This window comes from Thamnophis sirtalis, unplaced genomic scaffold, assembly GCF_051295495.1.
Source record: "Thamnophis sirtalis isolate CommonGarterSnake01/CBP01778 unplaced genomic scaffold, rThaSir2_p1.2 scaffold_2, whole genome shotgun sequence".
NCBI lineage: Eukaryota > Metazoa > Chordata > Lepidosauria > Squamata > Natricidae > Thamnophis > Thamnophis sirtalis.
The window spans coordinates 57,528,875-57,547,235 of NW_028261382.1; the positions used below are offsets into that span (position 1 = coordinate 57,528,875).

An 18,361-nucleotide genomic window follows, 5' to 3' on the forward strand; every position below is an offset into this window, starting at 1 on the left:
CCAGAAGTTGTGAATGCTCCAACACTGGAGGCTTTCAAGAAGGCACTGAACAGCCACTTGCCTGGAATATGGTATAGGATCTCCTGCTCAAGCAGGGGGTTGGACTAGAAGACCTCCAAGGTCCCTTCTAAGCCATTGTGTATTCTCTAAAGCCTTAAAACACAAATCGTCTGCCTGGCTGCTCTTAAGCATCAGGCTTTCTTGCCGCAGTTGTGAAGTGAATCCCTGCAGTTGTTAAATTAGTCACACCGTTGTTAAATGAATCTGGCTCCTCCCCCCATTCCCCAATTGACTTTGCTTGTCAGAAGTTTACAAAAGTTGACCACATCACCCCGGGACCGTCATAAATGTGAGTCAGTGGCCAGGTGTCTGGATTTTCATTGCACGACCATGAGGATGCCTGCAATGATCATAAATTGCAAGTCACTTTTTTTTCCAGTGCCGTTTTAACTTTGAGTGTGGTCACTAATGAACAGTTGTAAGTCGAGGGCTACCAGGGACTCGGTGGCTCAGTGGCTAAGATGCTGAGCTTGTCAATCAGAAGGTTGGCTGTTCAGCAGTTTGAATCCCTGGCGTCACATAATGGACTGAGCTCCTGTTACTTGTCCCAGCTTCTGCCAACCTAGCAGTTCGAAAACACGTAAAAAATGCTAGGAGAAAAAATAGGGAGCATCTTTGGTGGGGAGGGAGCAGTGTTCTGTGTGCCTTTGGTGTTGAGTCATGCCGCCCACATGACCACGGAGACGTCTTCGGACAGCGCTGGCTCTTCAGCTTTGAAACAGATATGAGCACCTCCCCCTAGAGTTGGGAACAATTAGCACATATGTGCGAGGGGAACAATACAATACAATAGCAGAGTTGGAAGGGACCTTGGAGGTCTTCTAGTCCAACCCCTAGGCAGGAAACCCTATACTGTTTCAGACAAATGGCTATCCAACATCTTCTTAAAGACTTCCAGTGTTGGAGCATTCACAACTTCTGGAGGCAAGTTGTTCCACTGATTAATTGTTCTCACTGTCAGGAAATTTCTCCTCAGTTCTAAGTTGCTTCTCTCCTTGATTAGTTTCCACCCATTACTTCTTGTCCTGCATTCAGGTGCTTTGGAGTATAGCTTGAGTCCCTCTTCTTTGGAGCAGCCCCTGAGATATTGGAAGGCTGCTATCCTGTCTCCCCTAGTCCTTCTTTTCATCAAACTAGACAGACCCAGTTCCTGCAACCGTTCTTCCTATGTTTTAGCCTCCAGTCCCCTCATCCTCTTCGTTGCTCTTCTCTGCACTCTTTCCAGAGTCTGAGAAGAGCAGATGAACCTTTATATCTTTATTGTCTCATGAAATGCTAGGTAGCCAGGAAAGAGGGGTGGGGAGGCAATGTTTCTCCGAGCGGGACAAGGGAAAGGGCAGCAATTCCCCAGAAAGGAAGATATGACGACTTTATTTTCAACCTGCCCTTCCTTTCCCAAAGGGGCAGCCGAGCAGAAGGTAAACAGCGACCCAAATTGCTTTGCAGCTCTCCGGAGAGCGCGGCTGAGTTCATCCGAGCAGCTTCTGTGTTGGAACAGTTAAGACGTCCTGCGTTTCCTCTCGTGGCATCTTGAGTTTTGGGGAGTCCCCTTTGAGCCAAACAAAAACATGTGCGGGGGCGGGGGGGAACAAAATGAGGAGACGCCTTCCTTAAAGACATCCCGACCTGCTTCTGAATGGAAACTCTTCAGGCATCATTGCGCGTTATTCAACTTATGAAAGATACTTATTAAAGATAAGTCTTGCACGCAGAAGCTGCCAAATCAAGGGAAAACCTGGAAAAGGAACCGACTTTCTGTCTGTTTGGAAAACAGGAGTTTCACTGCGTGGAGAAGCATTCAATCAGGGTTGTCCAACCTTGGCCACTTTAAGACTTGTGGACTTCCAACTCCCAACATTCCCCAGCCTTTACTTGTACTATGAAACATTGGTATTATTAGTTGCAAAGACGTGTCCGACCCATCGCAACCCCATAGATAACATTCCTCCAGGCCTTCCTGTCCTCTACCGTCCTCTGGAGTCCATTTAAACTCACGCTGACTGCTTCAGTGACTCCATCCAGCCACCTCCTTCTCTGCCATCCCCTTCTTCTTCTTTTGCCCTCCATCATTCCCAGCATGAGGCTCTTCTCCAGGGAGTCCTTCCTTCTCATTAGGTCACCAAAGTACTTGAGTTTCCTCTTCAGGATCTGGCCTTCTAAAGAGGAGAAAGGGTTGATCTCCTCTAGGACTGACCGGTTGGATGGCCTTGCAGTCCATCTATCTATCTATCTATCTATCTATCTATCTATCTATCTATCTATCTATCTATCTATCTATCTATCTATCATCTAATCTTTTCTATGTTGTTGTTCTTACTTGCAAAGTTGTGTCTGACCCATTGCGATCCTATGAACAACCTTCCTCCAGGCCTTCCTGTCCTCTACCATCCCATGGAGTCCATTCAAGCTCAGACTGACTGCTTCGGTGACTCCATCCAGCCACCTCCTTCTCTGCCGTCCCCTTCTTCTTCTTTTGCCATCCATCGTTCCCAGCATGAGGCTCTTCTCCAGGGAGTCCTTCCTTCTCCTTAGGTGGCTAAAGGATTTGAGTTTCCTCTTCAGGATCTGGCCTTCTAAAGAGCAGTCATAGGTTGATCTCCTCTAGGACTGACCGGTTGGATGGCCTTGCAGTCCATCTTATCTATCTATCTATCTATCTATCTATCTATCTATCTATCTATCTATCTATCTATCTATCTATCTATCTAATCTTTTCTATGATGTTGTTCTTACTTGCAAAGTAGTGCGACCCTATGAACAACCTTCCTCCAGGCCTTCCTGTCCTCTACCATCCCATGGAGTCCATTCAAGCTCAGACTGACTGCTTCGGTGACTCCATCCAGCCACCTCCTTCTCTGCCGTCCCCTTCTTCTTCTTTTGCCCTCCATCGTTCCCAGCATGAGGCTCTTCCCCAGGGAGTCCTTCCTTCTCCTTAGGTGGCCAAAGGATTTGAGTTTCCTCTTCAGGATCTGGCCTTCTAAAGAGCAGTCAGGGTTGATCTCCTCTACGACTGACCGGTTGGATGGTCCAAGGGACTCGCAGGAGTCTTCTCCAACACCAGAGTTCAAAGATATAGTATGAAACCTATACAAGCACAACCATACATAGTGTTTGTCGAGGTTGGAGAATCTAATTTTCCTTGGTTGAATTAGCCAATTGGAGGCTGGCTGGGGAATTCTGGGAATTGAAGTCCACGGGTCTTAAAGTTGCCAAGGTTGGACACCGTTAAACCATTCAGCCTTGGTCTACTGATGGTGCAAAAAAGAGAAATAATACTTAGGGGAGACCGGAATGTTGGACACCTTATACAATTTATATAATTTAAATTAGCACAATTTATTCTTGCTCTGTGGCATGATAACGTTTACCCTTTGTTCTTTTTCATGTTTTATTTTCCTTGAATAATATTTTTCTTCTATTCAATTGTGTCTGATTCTCAGAGACGGCCCTAGACAATCCCTGCCATTTTCTTGGTAAGGTTTTTTTTTCAGAAGTAGTTAGCCATTGCCTTCTTCCCTGGGCTGGGAGAGAGGGATTGGACCAAGGTCACCCAGCTGGATTCGTGCCCTAGGCGGGACTAGAACTCACAATCTAGAGAGAAAGAGATGAGAGAGAGAGAGGAAAGAGAGAGATAAGAGAGAAGACCGAGACAAGAGAGAGAGAGTGGAGAGGAAGACAGGGAGGGAGGGAGAGAGGGACTAGAACTCCCAGTCTCCCAGTTTCTAGCCTGGTACTTTACCCACCATAATTAAACTCTCGCCTTCCATTGGGATGAAAGCTCTTGATAGTTTTGCTGTTTTGCAAGCTATTTGAAACTTGATGTTGTTGGAGAAAGATGACTTAATGATGAATTGGACGATGCATCTACTAGTGGAACTAAGTGAGGCTCCTGAGCAGTGGTGGTTTTCAAAATTCTTTAGAACCTTGGCCATGTGACTGGGTGGGAGTGGCTTGCCAGCCATGTGACTGGGTGAGCATGGCCAACTTGTAAAAAGGGGTGAAACTCACTTAACAACGCTCTTGCTTAGCAACCAAAATGTTGGCTCAGAAAGTCTGGCATTTGAAGCACGCAAGTCTTAAAGCTGTCAAGTTACAAGACCCTTGGACCCCTAACCCTTTAGAAAAAAAAACCCAGGGGTGTTCAAAGTTGACAGCTTTAAGACTTGTGGACTTCAACTCCCAGAATTCCTCCTCTCGCTCTTCATCTTGATGATGTGCGGACGGGCGGGGGGAGGGAGCTGGAACCGGTTCTAAACGGCACTGCAGATTTGTGGATCCTCTTCTATAGAAGAGGTTAGAACTGTCAGGAAACCACCCCTGCTCCTGAGATATTTAAGCACTCCTCAGAATAAGATCCACTATATTCATTGCGATGGATTCTCTTGGAAGGAGGTGTGGAATTGTATTTGACGTCGTCTCCAATTCCTGTTTCTTCCTTCTCTCTCTTGTAGGGGAAGTTCTACCTGGTGATTGAAGAAGTCAGCCAGTTATTCCGTTCCCTGGTCCCCATCCAGCTATGGTATAAGTACATCATGGGGGATGATCCATCCAGCAGCTATTTCCTTGGGGGAAGTCTTCTCATCATGTACAGCCTCTGCAAAGTAAGTGGTCACGCTAAAAATCTATGGAAATTCTCAGTCATCCGGGGTCTTGGTTGTCTCAAAGTTGTTGTTTTTTTCCAAAAGGCAATTGGACTTCTCCAGATTTTCCTTGAAGATGTTTCGCTTCTCGTCTAAGAAGCTTCCTTGGTTCTCTACTAACCCTAACCCTGGGTTTCTTCAGTCGGAAGGGAAGAAGCAAGTTGGATGAGAAACGAAACATCTTCAAGGAAAAAGTCCAGAATCCCCTGCATGGATTGTCCCTGTGATTAAAGAGCCGAGGTGGCACAGTGGTTAGGCTGCAGTACTGCAGGCCACTTCAGCTGACTGTTATCTGCAGTTCAGCAGTTCAAATCTCACCGGCTCAAGGTTGACTCAGCCTTCCATCCTTCCGAGGTGGGTAAAATGAGGACCCAGACTGTGGGGGTGATATGCTGACTCTGTAAACCGCTTAGAGAGGGCTGAAAGCCCTATGAAGCGGTATATAAGTCTAACTGCTATTGCTATTGCTATGTAGGCCGGAAGGGGAGAAAGCCAACCACCAGATTGCAAGGACACAAGCGAGCAGGCAGATGAGGAGACCCAAACTCATCGGTAGCATGGGCTTACAATAGAACCATTACAGTTCACGCTGCAACGAAGAAGGACCACACATTCAATTTCTCAGCTACTACGATTGTAGGATGAGCAGGCTCAAAAACAGCCAGGGAAACAGGCCCCTCGTCAGTTAATTTACTACCTGCCTATCAAGTACTTAGAAAGTGAGGGCTGAGCAACACTAGCAAATGACAATTAACGATGTAAAAGCCAGCCATTAACACATCCCAAACTACCTCTAAAAAGCCGCATACACAATGGTGAAATTCAGCCAGCTCGCACCTATTCGGGAGAACCAACTTTCTAAGCAGTTCGGTTGTTGGAAGAAATCTCTTTTCTTTTTCCCCCCACCTTGCAGGGCTAATCCTGTAAGGAAGGCAGGAAGGAAGGAAACATTCTGGTGTTGTTTCTAGCCTAATCTCTGTTGCCCTGCTTACAGAAACGGCCTCTCTGGTTAACCCTTATTACATTGTGACAGCTAAGGCGAAGAAGAGCCCATCGATGGGAATGACGTTGAGTTGGTCATGCCTACCCAGTCACATGACCTCTGAGCCACGCCTACCCAGCTGGCCATTAGGGCAGAGAACCGGCTGTTAAATTATTTGAATCCCACCACTGAGCATGCAACAGGCACCATAAATGCCACACACAAAACAAGACACATTCTGCTAGACAGAAGTTCCCCAAGGATGGGCTCCAGCACAAATCCGAAAGCTGGGAAGCCTCTGGTTCCGGTAACCGACCCAGTTTGGATCCTTGATAAGCTTTGTCTGCTGATCCTTGTAGATATCTGGTTAAGCTAGAAGAGTGAATCTTGCTGTTTTCTATTTGATTTTTTTTTTACTCAGTTCTTTGATTTATATACCATCTGCTCCAGCCAATGACCCAGCCTGTATGCCGCTGACATCTGGCTCGGTCTTTCCCCTCTGGTCTTTTCGGTCCTTTACACCCATCCATCATTGAGATGGAGATCCTTTCTGGCCACCCAGCTTCTATATTCTTCTCGTTACTAATGGCTGCATTGTAATGACAGAGTGTGGAGATTGGGAGCGTTTATATTTCAGTTGAAGATCCAGCTGTCAACTGTCATGATATGCAGCAAAAGACATTGTTTTTTCCCCCAAGAATACAGCTTTGCTGATCATTCCAAATAGGTGCAGAAGAAGCAAAGCCAGATCTGAGGTTTTTTGCGCGAAAAGCGGCGTAGGTAAAAGTTGAGACTCTAGAAAGAGTGCAGAGAAGAGCAACGAAGATGATTAGGGGACTGGAGGCTAAAACATATGAAGAACAGTTGCAGGAACTGGGGATGTCTAGTTTGATGAAAAGCAGGATTAGGGGGGACATGATAGCAGTCTTCCAATATCTCAGGGGCTGCCCCAAAGAAGAGGGAGCCAAGCTACTCTCCAAAGCACCTGAGGGTAGAACAAGAAGCAATGGGTGGAAACTAATCAAGGAGAGAAGCAACTTAGAACTAAGGAGAAATTTCCTGACAGTGAGAACAATTAATCAGTGGAACAACTTGCCTCCAGAAGTTGTGAATGCTCCAACACTGGAAGTTTTCAAGAAGATGTTGGATAACCATTTGTCTGAAATGGTTTCCTGCCTAAGCAGGAGATTGAACTAGACCGTTCCAACTCTGTTGTTTTGTTCTGTTCTATTGTATTCTTTTTACTATATTCTATTCTATTCTATTCTTATTCCTCTACTCTACTCTATTCTATTCTACCCCCCTGGGCCATCTACTGTCCACAAATCATATACAGCCAATTTGTTTTGGGAAAAGTCTGCACCTTCCAGAGGTTTCCCAGTGTTCGACCTTGAGGTGTAGAGATTCTTGCAGAAGTGCCCTTAAATTCCGCCATTCCCACCCAGCTCCCCGTACATTCCAATTAGTCTTTTCCCCACTCCCTAGTTTCTGTTCTCTGGTTCCAAGCAGAGTTGCATGGTGCCAACCTCGACACAAGTATAATAAAAAACCGTGCCTGCCTCTTCACAACACAACAGGTTTATCGCCAACCTGGTTTCTCAAGTACCAATCAGAAACTGCAGCTATCTGTCCAGAGATGCCTTCCCAAATTCAGACGCCATTAAACTTCAACGAATCAATGTTTCTAGATCTCAGGCGCTGCAGATTTTATTTATCTTGTTCTTGGAAAACGATTTAAATGTTCGCTTTACCACCTAAAGAAGCCGGCGGAATTGAGTCGAACGTGGCTTGCATCACGATGACTTGGAAGTGCAACCTTCTCTTAGCAATGGTGTGATAACAATCCTGGCCATCCTATTAAGTGATCCATTCTTCGTGCCAAGCTGTTTTGGAAAAGGAAACACTTCCCCCCCCTCCCAACCCCTTCGTTTTTAGCTAAAATCATTTGTTGGCAGTCCCTCCTCAATCAACATTTAGGCTGTTTTGGTACCAACGTTAGGCACGAAACAGAGAAACATTGGTAGCAATAATAATATGTCATTGTGTATAACTTCTGTTGAGTCCACCACGAGCCCACAGATTTGTGGTGCCTGAAAGACTGCCAAATTTATTCTCGGGAAGAAATCCGACATGAGTATGCTCGCAGCGATCAGCTGGCTGGTGGGTTGGGATCTGCGAAAGCTCGTACAGTCATAAATGTGTGAAGTCTTTTTAAGATGGAGTTCTTGGCTGTTTTGTCAGCCGTCTATGAATCCTTAATCCGCATAATTGCCTTACGGGAAATGAAAAAAGGAAAAAGAAGAGCGAGGGGCGTTTTTCAGCAATTTCAGATCTTGCTCCTTGGTGGATCGGATTCAGGGTTTTTTTTGTGTGTGAATTGGGCACTCTAGGAAAACCTGGAGGTGGAGTCAAGAGAGGGATTAGCTAGAATCTCTACGTAGCCACAAATTAACTCAATCCAGCCTTCCTTGAATTCCATTGACCCTTAGCTAATTCCTAGCAGGTGCCAACCATTAGTGGAGAAGATACCTGCGCATAGGCGTGGGCAACAATAGATCACTTTGATCTATTGGACTTTCACATGTGAACCTGGTCTTTCAGCCTTGTTTCAAACCAGCGGTCCTCTCTGTCCAAAATGTGGGCTTTCTAAAGAGCAGCCTTTGTCTTTTAAATTCAGGTGGGCTGCTGAATCTTGTCCTGGTGAGTTTGTTCTCCTATGTTGGGACATGTGCTTAAGGCGTGTTAATCCCAAAGATAAAACACCCAGACATAAACTGAGCAATGTGGTATAGGGAGCACAGCAGAGGTGGGTTCCTACCAGTTCGCACCTATTCGGTAGAACCGGTTCGTCAAATCTCCCGAACCGGTTAGAAGAGGTTCCACCAGTGGACCTGGAAAGCAGGCCACACCTACAGAAGAGGTTCCAAATTTTTTTGAAACCCACCACTGGAGGAGACAGATATACAGAGAGAGAGAGAGAGAGACAGACAGACAGACACAGAGAGAGAATCACATAGAGAGACACAGAGGGAGGGAGGGAGAGAGAGAGCAAAGCACAGACAGACAGACAGACAGACTCATACAGAGAGAGAAAGAGAAAGAAAGAAAGAAAGAAAGAAAGAAAAAGAAAGAAAGAAAAAAGAAAGAAAAAGTGAGAGATGAAAGAAAAAAAGAAAAAAGGGACAGAGAGACAAAAGGAAGAAAAGAGAGAGAGAGAGAGAGAGAACACATGGCTGGCAAGCCACTCCCACCAGGTCACATGGCCAGCAAGCCACTCCACAAAGGAGGCCATACCAGGGGTGGGTTTCAACCGGTTCGCGGCGGTCCCCGCGATCTGGTTGGTCGCCGAACCCGGAAGTAAGTAACTTCCGGGAACGGCGAAGGACGCCCGCGCGCGCCCGCGCGCGCCCGTCCTTACCCGGTTTTGCCAAATTCTGCGCTTCCACGCATGCGCAGGACGCATACAGCGCCTGCGCGATCCTCCAGGAGCAGCTGGAGCATCGCACAGATGCTAGTACGCATGCGCGCGCCACACGCATGCACGCACGCGCCGCGCGCATGCGCGAGGACTCCACCGGCCTAGTTCCAACCGAACTGGTTGGAACGGGGCAAGAAACCCACCCCTGGGCCATACCCACAGAGTAGGTTCGAAAAAATTTTGAAACCCACCACTGCAGCACAGTGCAGTGAGCCATGTACAGATCTGCACATTGGGGAAAAAAACAGCCATTTCGTAAGCACACGGCGCAACACAGGAGAACAAACCCATCAGGAAGAAGATTCAGCTGTCCATCTGCAAAAGAGGGTCCTTTGTCTTTGAAATGCCGATGGACGGCTGAATCTTCTTCCTGACGGATTTATTCTCCTATGTTGCGCCATACTGTTTATTCTCTTCCATTGCAACCTCCCGTTCACCGAGCTCCTTCTCCCTCTCCCACTCTAGTCTTTTGACATCTGCGGCCGTGTGGGGAGCGTGACCCCGGGCAGTCAAAGTCCTCTGTGCCCCTCAGGTGAGTAGGCAGCTGCTTCACCTTTCTAAACTTAAGGTAAACTCTGCCTCTTTGGCAACTGTACAGAAAGTTGTTGTTGTGTTAATGGAGAGGAGGTTGGCTTGGAAAACTTAACCCCTCCTAATTTCTTTGGGGAGTTTGAGATAACGCACTCGCCTCTGACAGCGGTAAGGAAGAGCCGAACAGCGGTAAGGAAGAGCCGAAGGTGGAATTCGCTTGCAGCCGTTCTGAATTGTTTTTGATGAGTTGAAAGAGGAATGGACAGATTCAAGGGAATCAGCTCCCAATGGCTGCTAATATTACTGTGTTTCCCCGAAAATAAAAAAAAGCCCCAAAATCCAACACAGTTCTAGGCTGCATCAACAGAGGGACAGAATCAAGATCACGTGAAGGGTTAATACCACTTTATAATGCCTTGGTAAGGCCACACTTGGAATACGGCATCCAGTTTTGGTCGCCACGGTGTAAAAAAGATGCTGAGACTCTAGAAAGAGTGCAGAGAAGAGCAACAAAGAGGATTAGGGGACTGGAGGCTAAAACATATGAGGAACGGTTGCAGGAACTGGGTATGTCTAGTTTTAATGAAAAGAAGAACTAGAGGAGACATGATAGCAGTCTTCCAATATCTCAGGGGCTGCCCCAAAGAAGAGGGAGTCAAGCTATTCTCCAAAGCCTCTGAGGATAGAACAAGAAGCAATGGGTGGAAACTAATCAAGGAGAGAAGCAATTTGGAACTGAGGAGAAATTTCCTGGCAGTGTGAACAATTAATCAGTGGAACAGAAGTTGCCTCCAGAAGTTGTGAATGCCCCAACACTGGAAGTCTTTAAGAAGATGTTGGCTAGCCATTTGTCTGAAACGGTATAGGGTTTCCTGCCTACGTAGGGGGTTGGACTAGAAGACCTCCAAGGTCCCTTCCAACTCTGCTATTGTATTGTATAAGACAGGGTCTTATTTTCTTTTTGACCCCCCCAAATAAGCACTTGGGCTTATTTTCGGGGAGGTCTTATTATTTTTGAGGTGCAGGAGGCCCCCTTAACCTCGGCCCGCAGATCAGCTGATCCAGAGGGGGCCAGAGGTTCTGTCTCTGTTTCTGGCCTCAAAGAGGAGGGGCGCGGTAGCTAGGGTTTGGGGTAGCGGCCTCCGTGAGGCCATTCCGCACAAATGGCAGGTGTATGTGGGGGGCATGGGGCATGTTCCCCCACTTCCCCCACAGGAAATGGTCGGGGACTGGCTGCACATGCGGTTAAATATTTTTGGGGGAGGGCTTATTTCTGCGCATGTGCTCAAAAGCCCGATTGGACCTATTATCCGTGGTGGTCTTATTTCCGGGGAAACAGGGTATGACTTTTTGCTCCTTCCTGAAATGAAGGAAACGTCTTCAAAATTCATTTTTGGGAAGAAGAGAAGCAACACAGTGCTGCTACCTTCCAATTCCCTTCTATCTCCTGCTTCTGCCTCTGTCTCACTCGAAAAATGTTGTCCCCTTTCTGCTCGCTAGCCCATATTCTTAGCTGGCGCACCCAGATTTCAGACTTATCACCTGAGCTTGTGATGCAGTTGGTGAGTGCATCACAAACTCTACTTTGTTTGTGCGTGAGAGTGAACCAAACATGTTCAGGGGGAAGCAACTGTCCCTTGGTTTCGACTGGAAAGAGTGCAGAGAAGAGCAACACAGATGATGAGGGAACTGGAGGCTAAAACATATGAAGAACGGTTGCAGGAACTGGGTATTTCTAGTTTAATGAAAAGAAGGACTAGGGGAGACATGATAGCAGTCTTCCAATATCTCAGGGGCTGCCCCAAAGAAGAGGGAGTCAAACTATCCTCCAAAGCACCTTCAGGCAGAACAAGAAGCAGTGGGAGGAAACAAATCAAGGAGAGAAGCAACTTAGAACTCAGGAGAAATTTCCTGACAGTGAGAACAATTAATCAGTGGAACAGAAGTTGCCTCCAGAAGTTGTGAATGCCCCAACACTGGGAAGTCTTTAAGAAGCCATTTGACTAGAAAGAGTGCAGAGAAGAGCAACACAGATGATGAGGGGACTGGAGGCTAAAACATATAAAGAACAGTTGCAGGAATTGGGTAGGTCTAGTTTAAGGAAAAGAAGGACTGGGGTGATATGATGGCAGTGTTCCAAAATTTGAGGGGCTGCCCAAAGAAGAGGGGGGTCAACCTATTCTCCAAAGCACCAGAAGGGAAGGCAAGAAACAAGGGATGGAAACTGATCAAGGAGAGAACCTGGAATGAAGGAGAAACTTCCTAACAGGGAGGACAATTAACCAATGGGACCTCAGAAGTTCTGGGTTCTCCATCCCTGGAGACCTCTTCTGTGGAAGCCCACCTTATTTATACTTCTGGTCATATTCTACACTACTCTACTCTACTCTTCTTTCCTCTCCTCCTCCGTCCTATTCTATGCCGTCCTATTCTATTCTATTCTACTCTACTCTACTCTTCTTTCCTCTCCTCCCTCCGTCCTATTCTATGCCGTCCTATTCTATTCTATTCTATTCTACTCTACTCTACTCTACTCTACTCTACTCTACTCTTCTTTCCTCTCCTCCTCCGTCCTATTCTATGCCGTCCTATTCTATTCTATTCTATTCTACTCTACTCTACTCTACTCTACTCTACTCTACTCTACTATACTCTACTCTACTCTACTCTTCTTTCCTCTCCTCCTCCGCCCTATTCTATTCTACTCTACTCTTCTTTTCACTCCTCCTCCGTCCTATTCTATGCCATTCTATTCTACTCTACTCTACTCTACTCTACTCTACTCTACTCTTCTTTCCTCTCCTCCTCCGTCCTATTCTATGCCATTCTATTCTATTCTATTCTACTCTACTCTACTCTACTCTACTTCTTTCCTCTCCTCCTCCGTCCTATTCTATGCCGTCCTATTCTATTCTATTCTACTCTACTCTACTCTACTCTTCTTTCCTCTCCTCCTCTGTCCTATTCTATGCTATTCTACTCTACTCTTCTTCTTTTCTCTCCTCCTCTGCCCTATTCTATTCTATTTTATTCTATTCCTCTCCTCCTCCGTCCTATTCTAGCTTATTCTAGAAGAGATTGGACAACATCCATTTGTCTGAAATAGTATAGGGTCTCCTGCTTGAGCAGGGCTGGAGTAGAAGATCTCCAAGGTCCCTTCCAACTTGTTATTCAGTTTAGTCTATATTTCAGTATTCCCTTCCTCTGTTTCTTGTGTAAAATTTGAGGTGTGGTGGGAAACGAGTCTCCAAAATTTAACTGCTGTGCTCATAATGGTTTGGTTGGGGATCCAACTTGGGGTGTTTGGGTCTGCCATTCCTCTTCCGCACTACAAAGATCACATAGCCCATGCCTTTGCTTCTCTCCATCAGCCAGATTCCCCTATCAAGGCACCTGCGTGGTGCCCATCTCCACCCGTTCCTCCAGCAACTTCTACCTCTTAACTCTTGAGTTTTCCCTTCCACAGAGCTACGGGGTCCGTGCGAGCAACCAGCAGTGTAGCGAGGCGGGCGACATCTGTGCCATCTGCCAGGCTGAATTTCGAGAAGCAGTGATGCTCTTATGCCAGGTAAGGGGTTGATCATTCGTTGTGGTTTCTGGAGAAGCCCAAGACAATTGAGACCAATGAAACTCTGCTCTCTATAGATATAATTATGGGAAAGGAGGATAAATGAGGGGGGATATGACCAGAAGTATAAATAAGGTGGGCTTCCACAGAAGAGGTCTCTTTAGATCCAACACAACTGACAATTTAATGGAAGGTCTACGCTTGGCCAATAAAGTATCCCATTCCATCCCAACCCGCATTATCTTCTCTTCTCCTTCCTCCCTCTTCTTTCCTCTCCTCCTCCGTCCTATTCCTATGCTATTCTATTCTACTCTACTCTACTCTACTCTTCTTTCCTCTCCTCCTCTGTCCTATTCTATGCTATTCTATTCTACTCTACTCCACTCTTCTTTCCTCTCCTCCTCCGTCCTATTCTATTCTATTCTATTCTACTCTACTCTTCTTTCCTCTCCTCCTCCGTCCTATTCTATTCTATTCTACTCTACTCTTCTTTCCTCTCCTCCTCCGTCCTATTCTATGCTATTCTATTCTACTCTACTCTTCTTTCCTCTCCTCCTCTGTCCTATTCTATTCTATTCTACTCTACTCTACCTTTCTCTTCTCCTCCGTCCTATTCTATGCTATTCTATTCTATTCTATTCTTCTTTCCTCTCCTCCTCCATCCTATTCTATGCTATTCTATTCTACTCTACTCTTCTTTCCTCCTCTGTCCTATTCTATTCTATTCTATTCTATTCTATTCTACTCTACTCTACTTTCCTCTTCTCCTCCGTCCTATTCTATGCTATTCTATTCTATTCTACTCTTCTTTCCTCTCCTCCTCCGTCCTATTCTATGCTATTCTACTCTACTCTTCTTTCCTCTCCTCCTCTGTCCTATTCTATTCTATTCTACTCTACTCTACTTTCCTTTTCTTCTCCGTCCTATTCTATGCTATTCTATTCTACTCTATTCTATTCTACTCTATTCTACTCTACTCTTCTTTCTTATTCTATTCTACTCTACTCTTCTTTCCTCTCCTCCTCCATCCTATTCTATGCTATTCTATTCTACTCTACTCTACTCTTCTTTCCTCTCCTCCTCTGTCCTCCTCTGTTCTATTCTACTCTACTCTACTCTACTTTCCTCTTCTCCTCCGTCCTATTCTATGCTATTCTATTCTACTCTATTCTATTCTACTCTATTCTACTCTACTCTTCTTCTTATTCTATTCTACTCTACTCTTCTTTCTTCTCCTCCTCCATCCTATTCTATGCTATTCTATTCTACTCTACTCTTCTTTCCTCTCCTCCTCCGTCCTATTCTATTCTATTCTATTCTACTCTACTCTACTCTTCTTTCCTCTCCTCCTCCGTCCTATTCTATGCTATTCTATTCTATTTTATTCTATTCTTCTCCTATCTATGTGTTCCTTTGATCTTTACAGCACGTTTTCTGCGAAGAATGCCTCTGCCTCTGGTTTGACCGGGAGAAGATGTGCCCACTCTGTCGCTCTGTAGCCGTGGAAACCCTGCGCTGTTGGAAGGACGGAACCACGTCTGCTCATTTCCAGGTGTATTGACTTGCAGGATGTCCCAAAATGCCAAGAAGACATCTTAGCGAGGAAGGGTAAGAGGGAGCATTCTTCAGAATATCTCTGTGGAGTCCCTGTCACTCCCCCTTCCTTGCATAAGGCAAGTTGCAAAGTTCCTCATCTTCTCTTTAGAGCATCGGTAATTGGTGGAAACTTGAATGTTGAGACTTCCTTTCGTTCCTTCCTTGCTTGTTGGACCACTTTACTCCAAAACGATTGGGTCCTTAATTGAGATCCTGAGCACCTCCGTTCCATCACCAGGAGCCCTGGTGGCGCAGTGGTTAAAGGGCAGTATTGCAGCCTAACTGCCCACAGTCTGGAGTTCTATCCTGACCGGCTCAAGGTTGACTCAGCCTTCCATCCTTCCAAGTCAGTAAAAGGAGGACCCAGTTTATTGGGGGCGAGAGGCTGACTCTGTAAACTGCTTAGAGAAGGCTGTAAAGCACTGTGAAGCAGTATATAAGTCTAAGGGCTATTGCTATTGTCCTTCCTTCCTTCCTTCCTTCCTTCCTTCCTTCCTTCCTTCCTTCCTTCCTTCCCTCCCTCCCTCCCTCCCTCCCTCCCTCCCTCCCTTCCTCCCTCCCAATGGTTGGAATGCAGTATTGCAGCCTAACTCTGCCCACAGTCTGGAGTTTGATCCTGAGAGGCTCAAAGTTCACTCCGCCTTCCCATCCTTCAGAGGTCAGTAAACTGAGGAACCCAGATTGTTTGGGGGGAAGGGGGAATATGTTGACATTGTAAACTACCCAGAGTGTGTTGTGAAGCACTGTGGAGGGGTATATAAGTCTAAATGGTATAGCTATCTCTTATATAGCTTTTGAGAGATACAGGGATGTTGGGTGGAAGAATCACAAAAGTAATTAACTGAGGAAACTCATAATGTAATTACTGTATTTTTCGGAGCATAAGCATCTTCGGAGCACTTCCCCCCCCCCAAAAAAAAAGAAGGGTGAAAATCTGGGTGCGTCTTATACACTGAATACATTTTTGGCCTTCCAAAACCCCACCCTGTGCATCCTGTTTTTCGCAAAAATGGACGTGCAGAGCATTTGGGAGGCCTGCAGAGTGCTCCTGGGGGCTGGGTAGGGGAAAAACAAGTGAAAACGGGCCTGGTTTTCACAAAAATGGGGGTGTTTTGCCCTCCTAAGCCCCTAGGAGCACTCTGTAGGCCTCCCACAGAGCCCTTTTTTGCAAAGAGTGTACAGAGAGTTTGAGAGTCCTGCAGAGTGTTCCTGGGGCCAGGGAGGGTAAACCCCCCCCCTTTTTTTAATTTACATGTTCAAAATCTTATAGTCCGGTGCGTCTTATAGTCTGAAAAATATGGTAACCGAAGGAACTCATAATGTAATTAACAGAGAGGACTCCTAATGGCAAGGTGTGGAATTGAACCAGTTTCAGTCTCTTACCAATGGCTACTAAGTGTGGTGGCTAAAGAGGCCCTCTATATCTAGAGGTATTTAACCAGCATTAGGAGAGGACCACTGCCTTCACGGCCTGACCTTGTCCACATCTGACCAACCTCTTTTGGAAATAAAGAATGGACGTCAATGAATTCCATCTCTGATTCCAGCAGGATCCCTTGGGTGTTGTGAGAGAAATTTTTGATTTCCTTCGGTCCAGATGAGACGCTTTTCAAAAGGAGTGATGGATGTCATTCCTTTGTCCGTACCACTCCAGCATCTGCTCTGGTTTCCCCTGGATTTTGTTCACAAAGTTTGGGTGGGATATTTGTTTTTATTGCCTTTCACACCTAACTACTAATAAAAACTTCCTTTGCCCAGAGGTATTGAAAACAAGTCAACTGTGCACGCCCAATTCATAGTTCAGAGAAAGCTAAGAAGAAGAAATAATTTGCAGTTTGGTTAGATGCGGTCTCTAGCATTGGTAATTTCCTGTGCATCAGATGGTTTCGGAGATGGCTTCAAGAAAGCTTAATGCAAACATCACTTTGGGGTGGGTGGGTGGGGGAAATATGAGGAAAAGATGGATGTAAAAATAGCAAAATATAGAGTTTTAGTCTTTGCTGTCCTGAAATATGAAATGTTTGAACTCAAAAGATTTGTCTGGGTTTTTTTTTTGTGAGATCCTTGGTTCTCTCTGAGTTTGGTGCTCTCTCTGAGGTGGTGCAGTGGTTAGGGTGCAGTACTGCAGGCCACTTCAGCTGACTGCTATCTGCTGTTCGGCGGTTCAAATCTCACTGGCTCAAGGTTGACTCAGCCTTCCATCCTTCCGAGGTGGGTGAAATGAGGACCTAGACTGTGGAGGCGATATGCTGACTCTGTAAACCGCTTAGAGAGGGCTGAAAGCCCTATAAAGTGATATATAAGTCTAACTGCTATTGCTATTGCTATTTCTTGCAGACGTTACACTACCCAACTAGGTAACATCATCGGTGCTAGAAGGGAGTGGGTTCGCAGTGTGCAAGAAGGAAAAAAAAGGTGACTATGGAATCCTTGGTGCTGAGTTTGGTGGTTTTCCTGCAGATGTTGCATTACCCAACTAGGTAACACCATCAGTGCTGGGAGGGTTTGTGGAGAGGAGGAGGAGGAGGAAGAGAAAGAGGACTGTGGGATCCTTGGTGTCCTCTGAGTTTGGTGGTTTTCCTGCAGATGTTGCATTGCCCAACCAGGTAACACCATCAGTGCTAGATGCACACCAGTGTGTGGTTTGCTCAAATTGTCTGTTTTTAGTTTGGCATGCCATGGAAGCATCTGGTTGTGATGTCTATTGGATATTGGAACAGTGCTATCATGCCATCCTTAGTCCTTCTTTCATTAAACTAGACTTACCCAGTTCATCAATGATGTGATTATCACCCAGTTTATCACACGATTATGGGAGTTAATGCAACGGTTGGAAGCCTGAGGACTGGTCACAAGTCCAGTTTTTCAGGGCTGTTGTACCTTCAGATGGCCATCAAATGAATGGTTGTAAGTTGAGAACTATCGGTAGTTGTATTTCTGCTGCATCATGAAGATGATGATATTACCAAATGATTGTGTTATAAGATTCACCCTAGTTTAGCTTGTAAGATTGATATCAGGAGCTGATTTGGTGTGTGTGTAATGAGTGAATTTAGGGGCACAGTGGCTCAGTGGCTAAGACGCTGAGCTTGTCAATCAGAAAGGTCAGCAGTTCGGCGGTTCGAATCCCGAGCGCCGCGTAACAGAGCGAGCTCCCGTGACTTGTCCCGGCTTCTGCCAACCTAGCAGTTTGAAAGCACGTAAAGAATGCAAGTAGAAAAATAGGGACCACCTTTGGTGGGAAGGGAACAGCGTTCCGTGTGCCTTCAGTGTTTAGTCATGCCAGCCACATGACCACGGAGACGTCTTCGGACAGCGCTGGCTCTTTGGCTTTGGAACGGAGATGAGCACCGCCCCCTAGAGTCGGGAACGAATAGCACACATGCGCAAGGGGAACCTTTACCTTTACCGAGAGGTGCTGCCATGCTAGAAACTAAATATTCTGAAGAATGAATGACACAGAATCAAAGATCAACAACTGGAATCTTCCTTATTATTAATATTAT

The 18,361-nt window shown here is 46.0% G+C and overlaps 1 protein-coding gene across 1 annotated transcript in view; it reads left to right on the plus strand.

The window, feature by feature from the left end:
- RNFT2 (ring finger protein, transmembrane 2) overlaps window positions 1-15,378 on the plus strand; it is a 39,297-nt gene extending 23,919 nt beyond the window's left edge. Inside the window, 5 exon segments of the mRNA XM_087705672.1 lie at window positions 4,512-4,661; window positions 9,626-9,661; window positions 9,663-9,692; window positions 13,158-13,259; window positions 14,686-15,378. Of these exon segments, the coding sequence (XP_087561798.1) occupies window positions 4,512-4,661; window positions 9,626-9,661; window positions 9,663-9,692; window positions 13,158-13,259; window positions 14,686-14,820 (453 nt within the window). The 3' untranslated portion in view covers window positions 14,821-15,378.
- The last annotated feature ends 2,983 nt before the right edge of the window (window positions 15,379-18,361 follow it).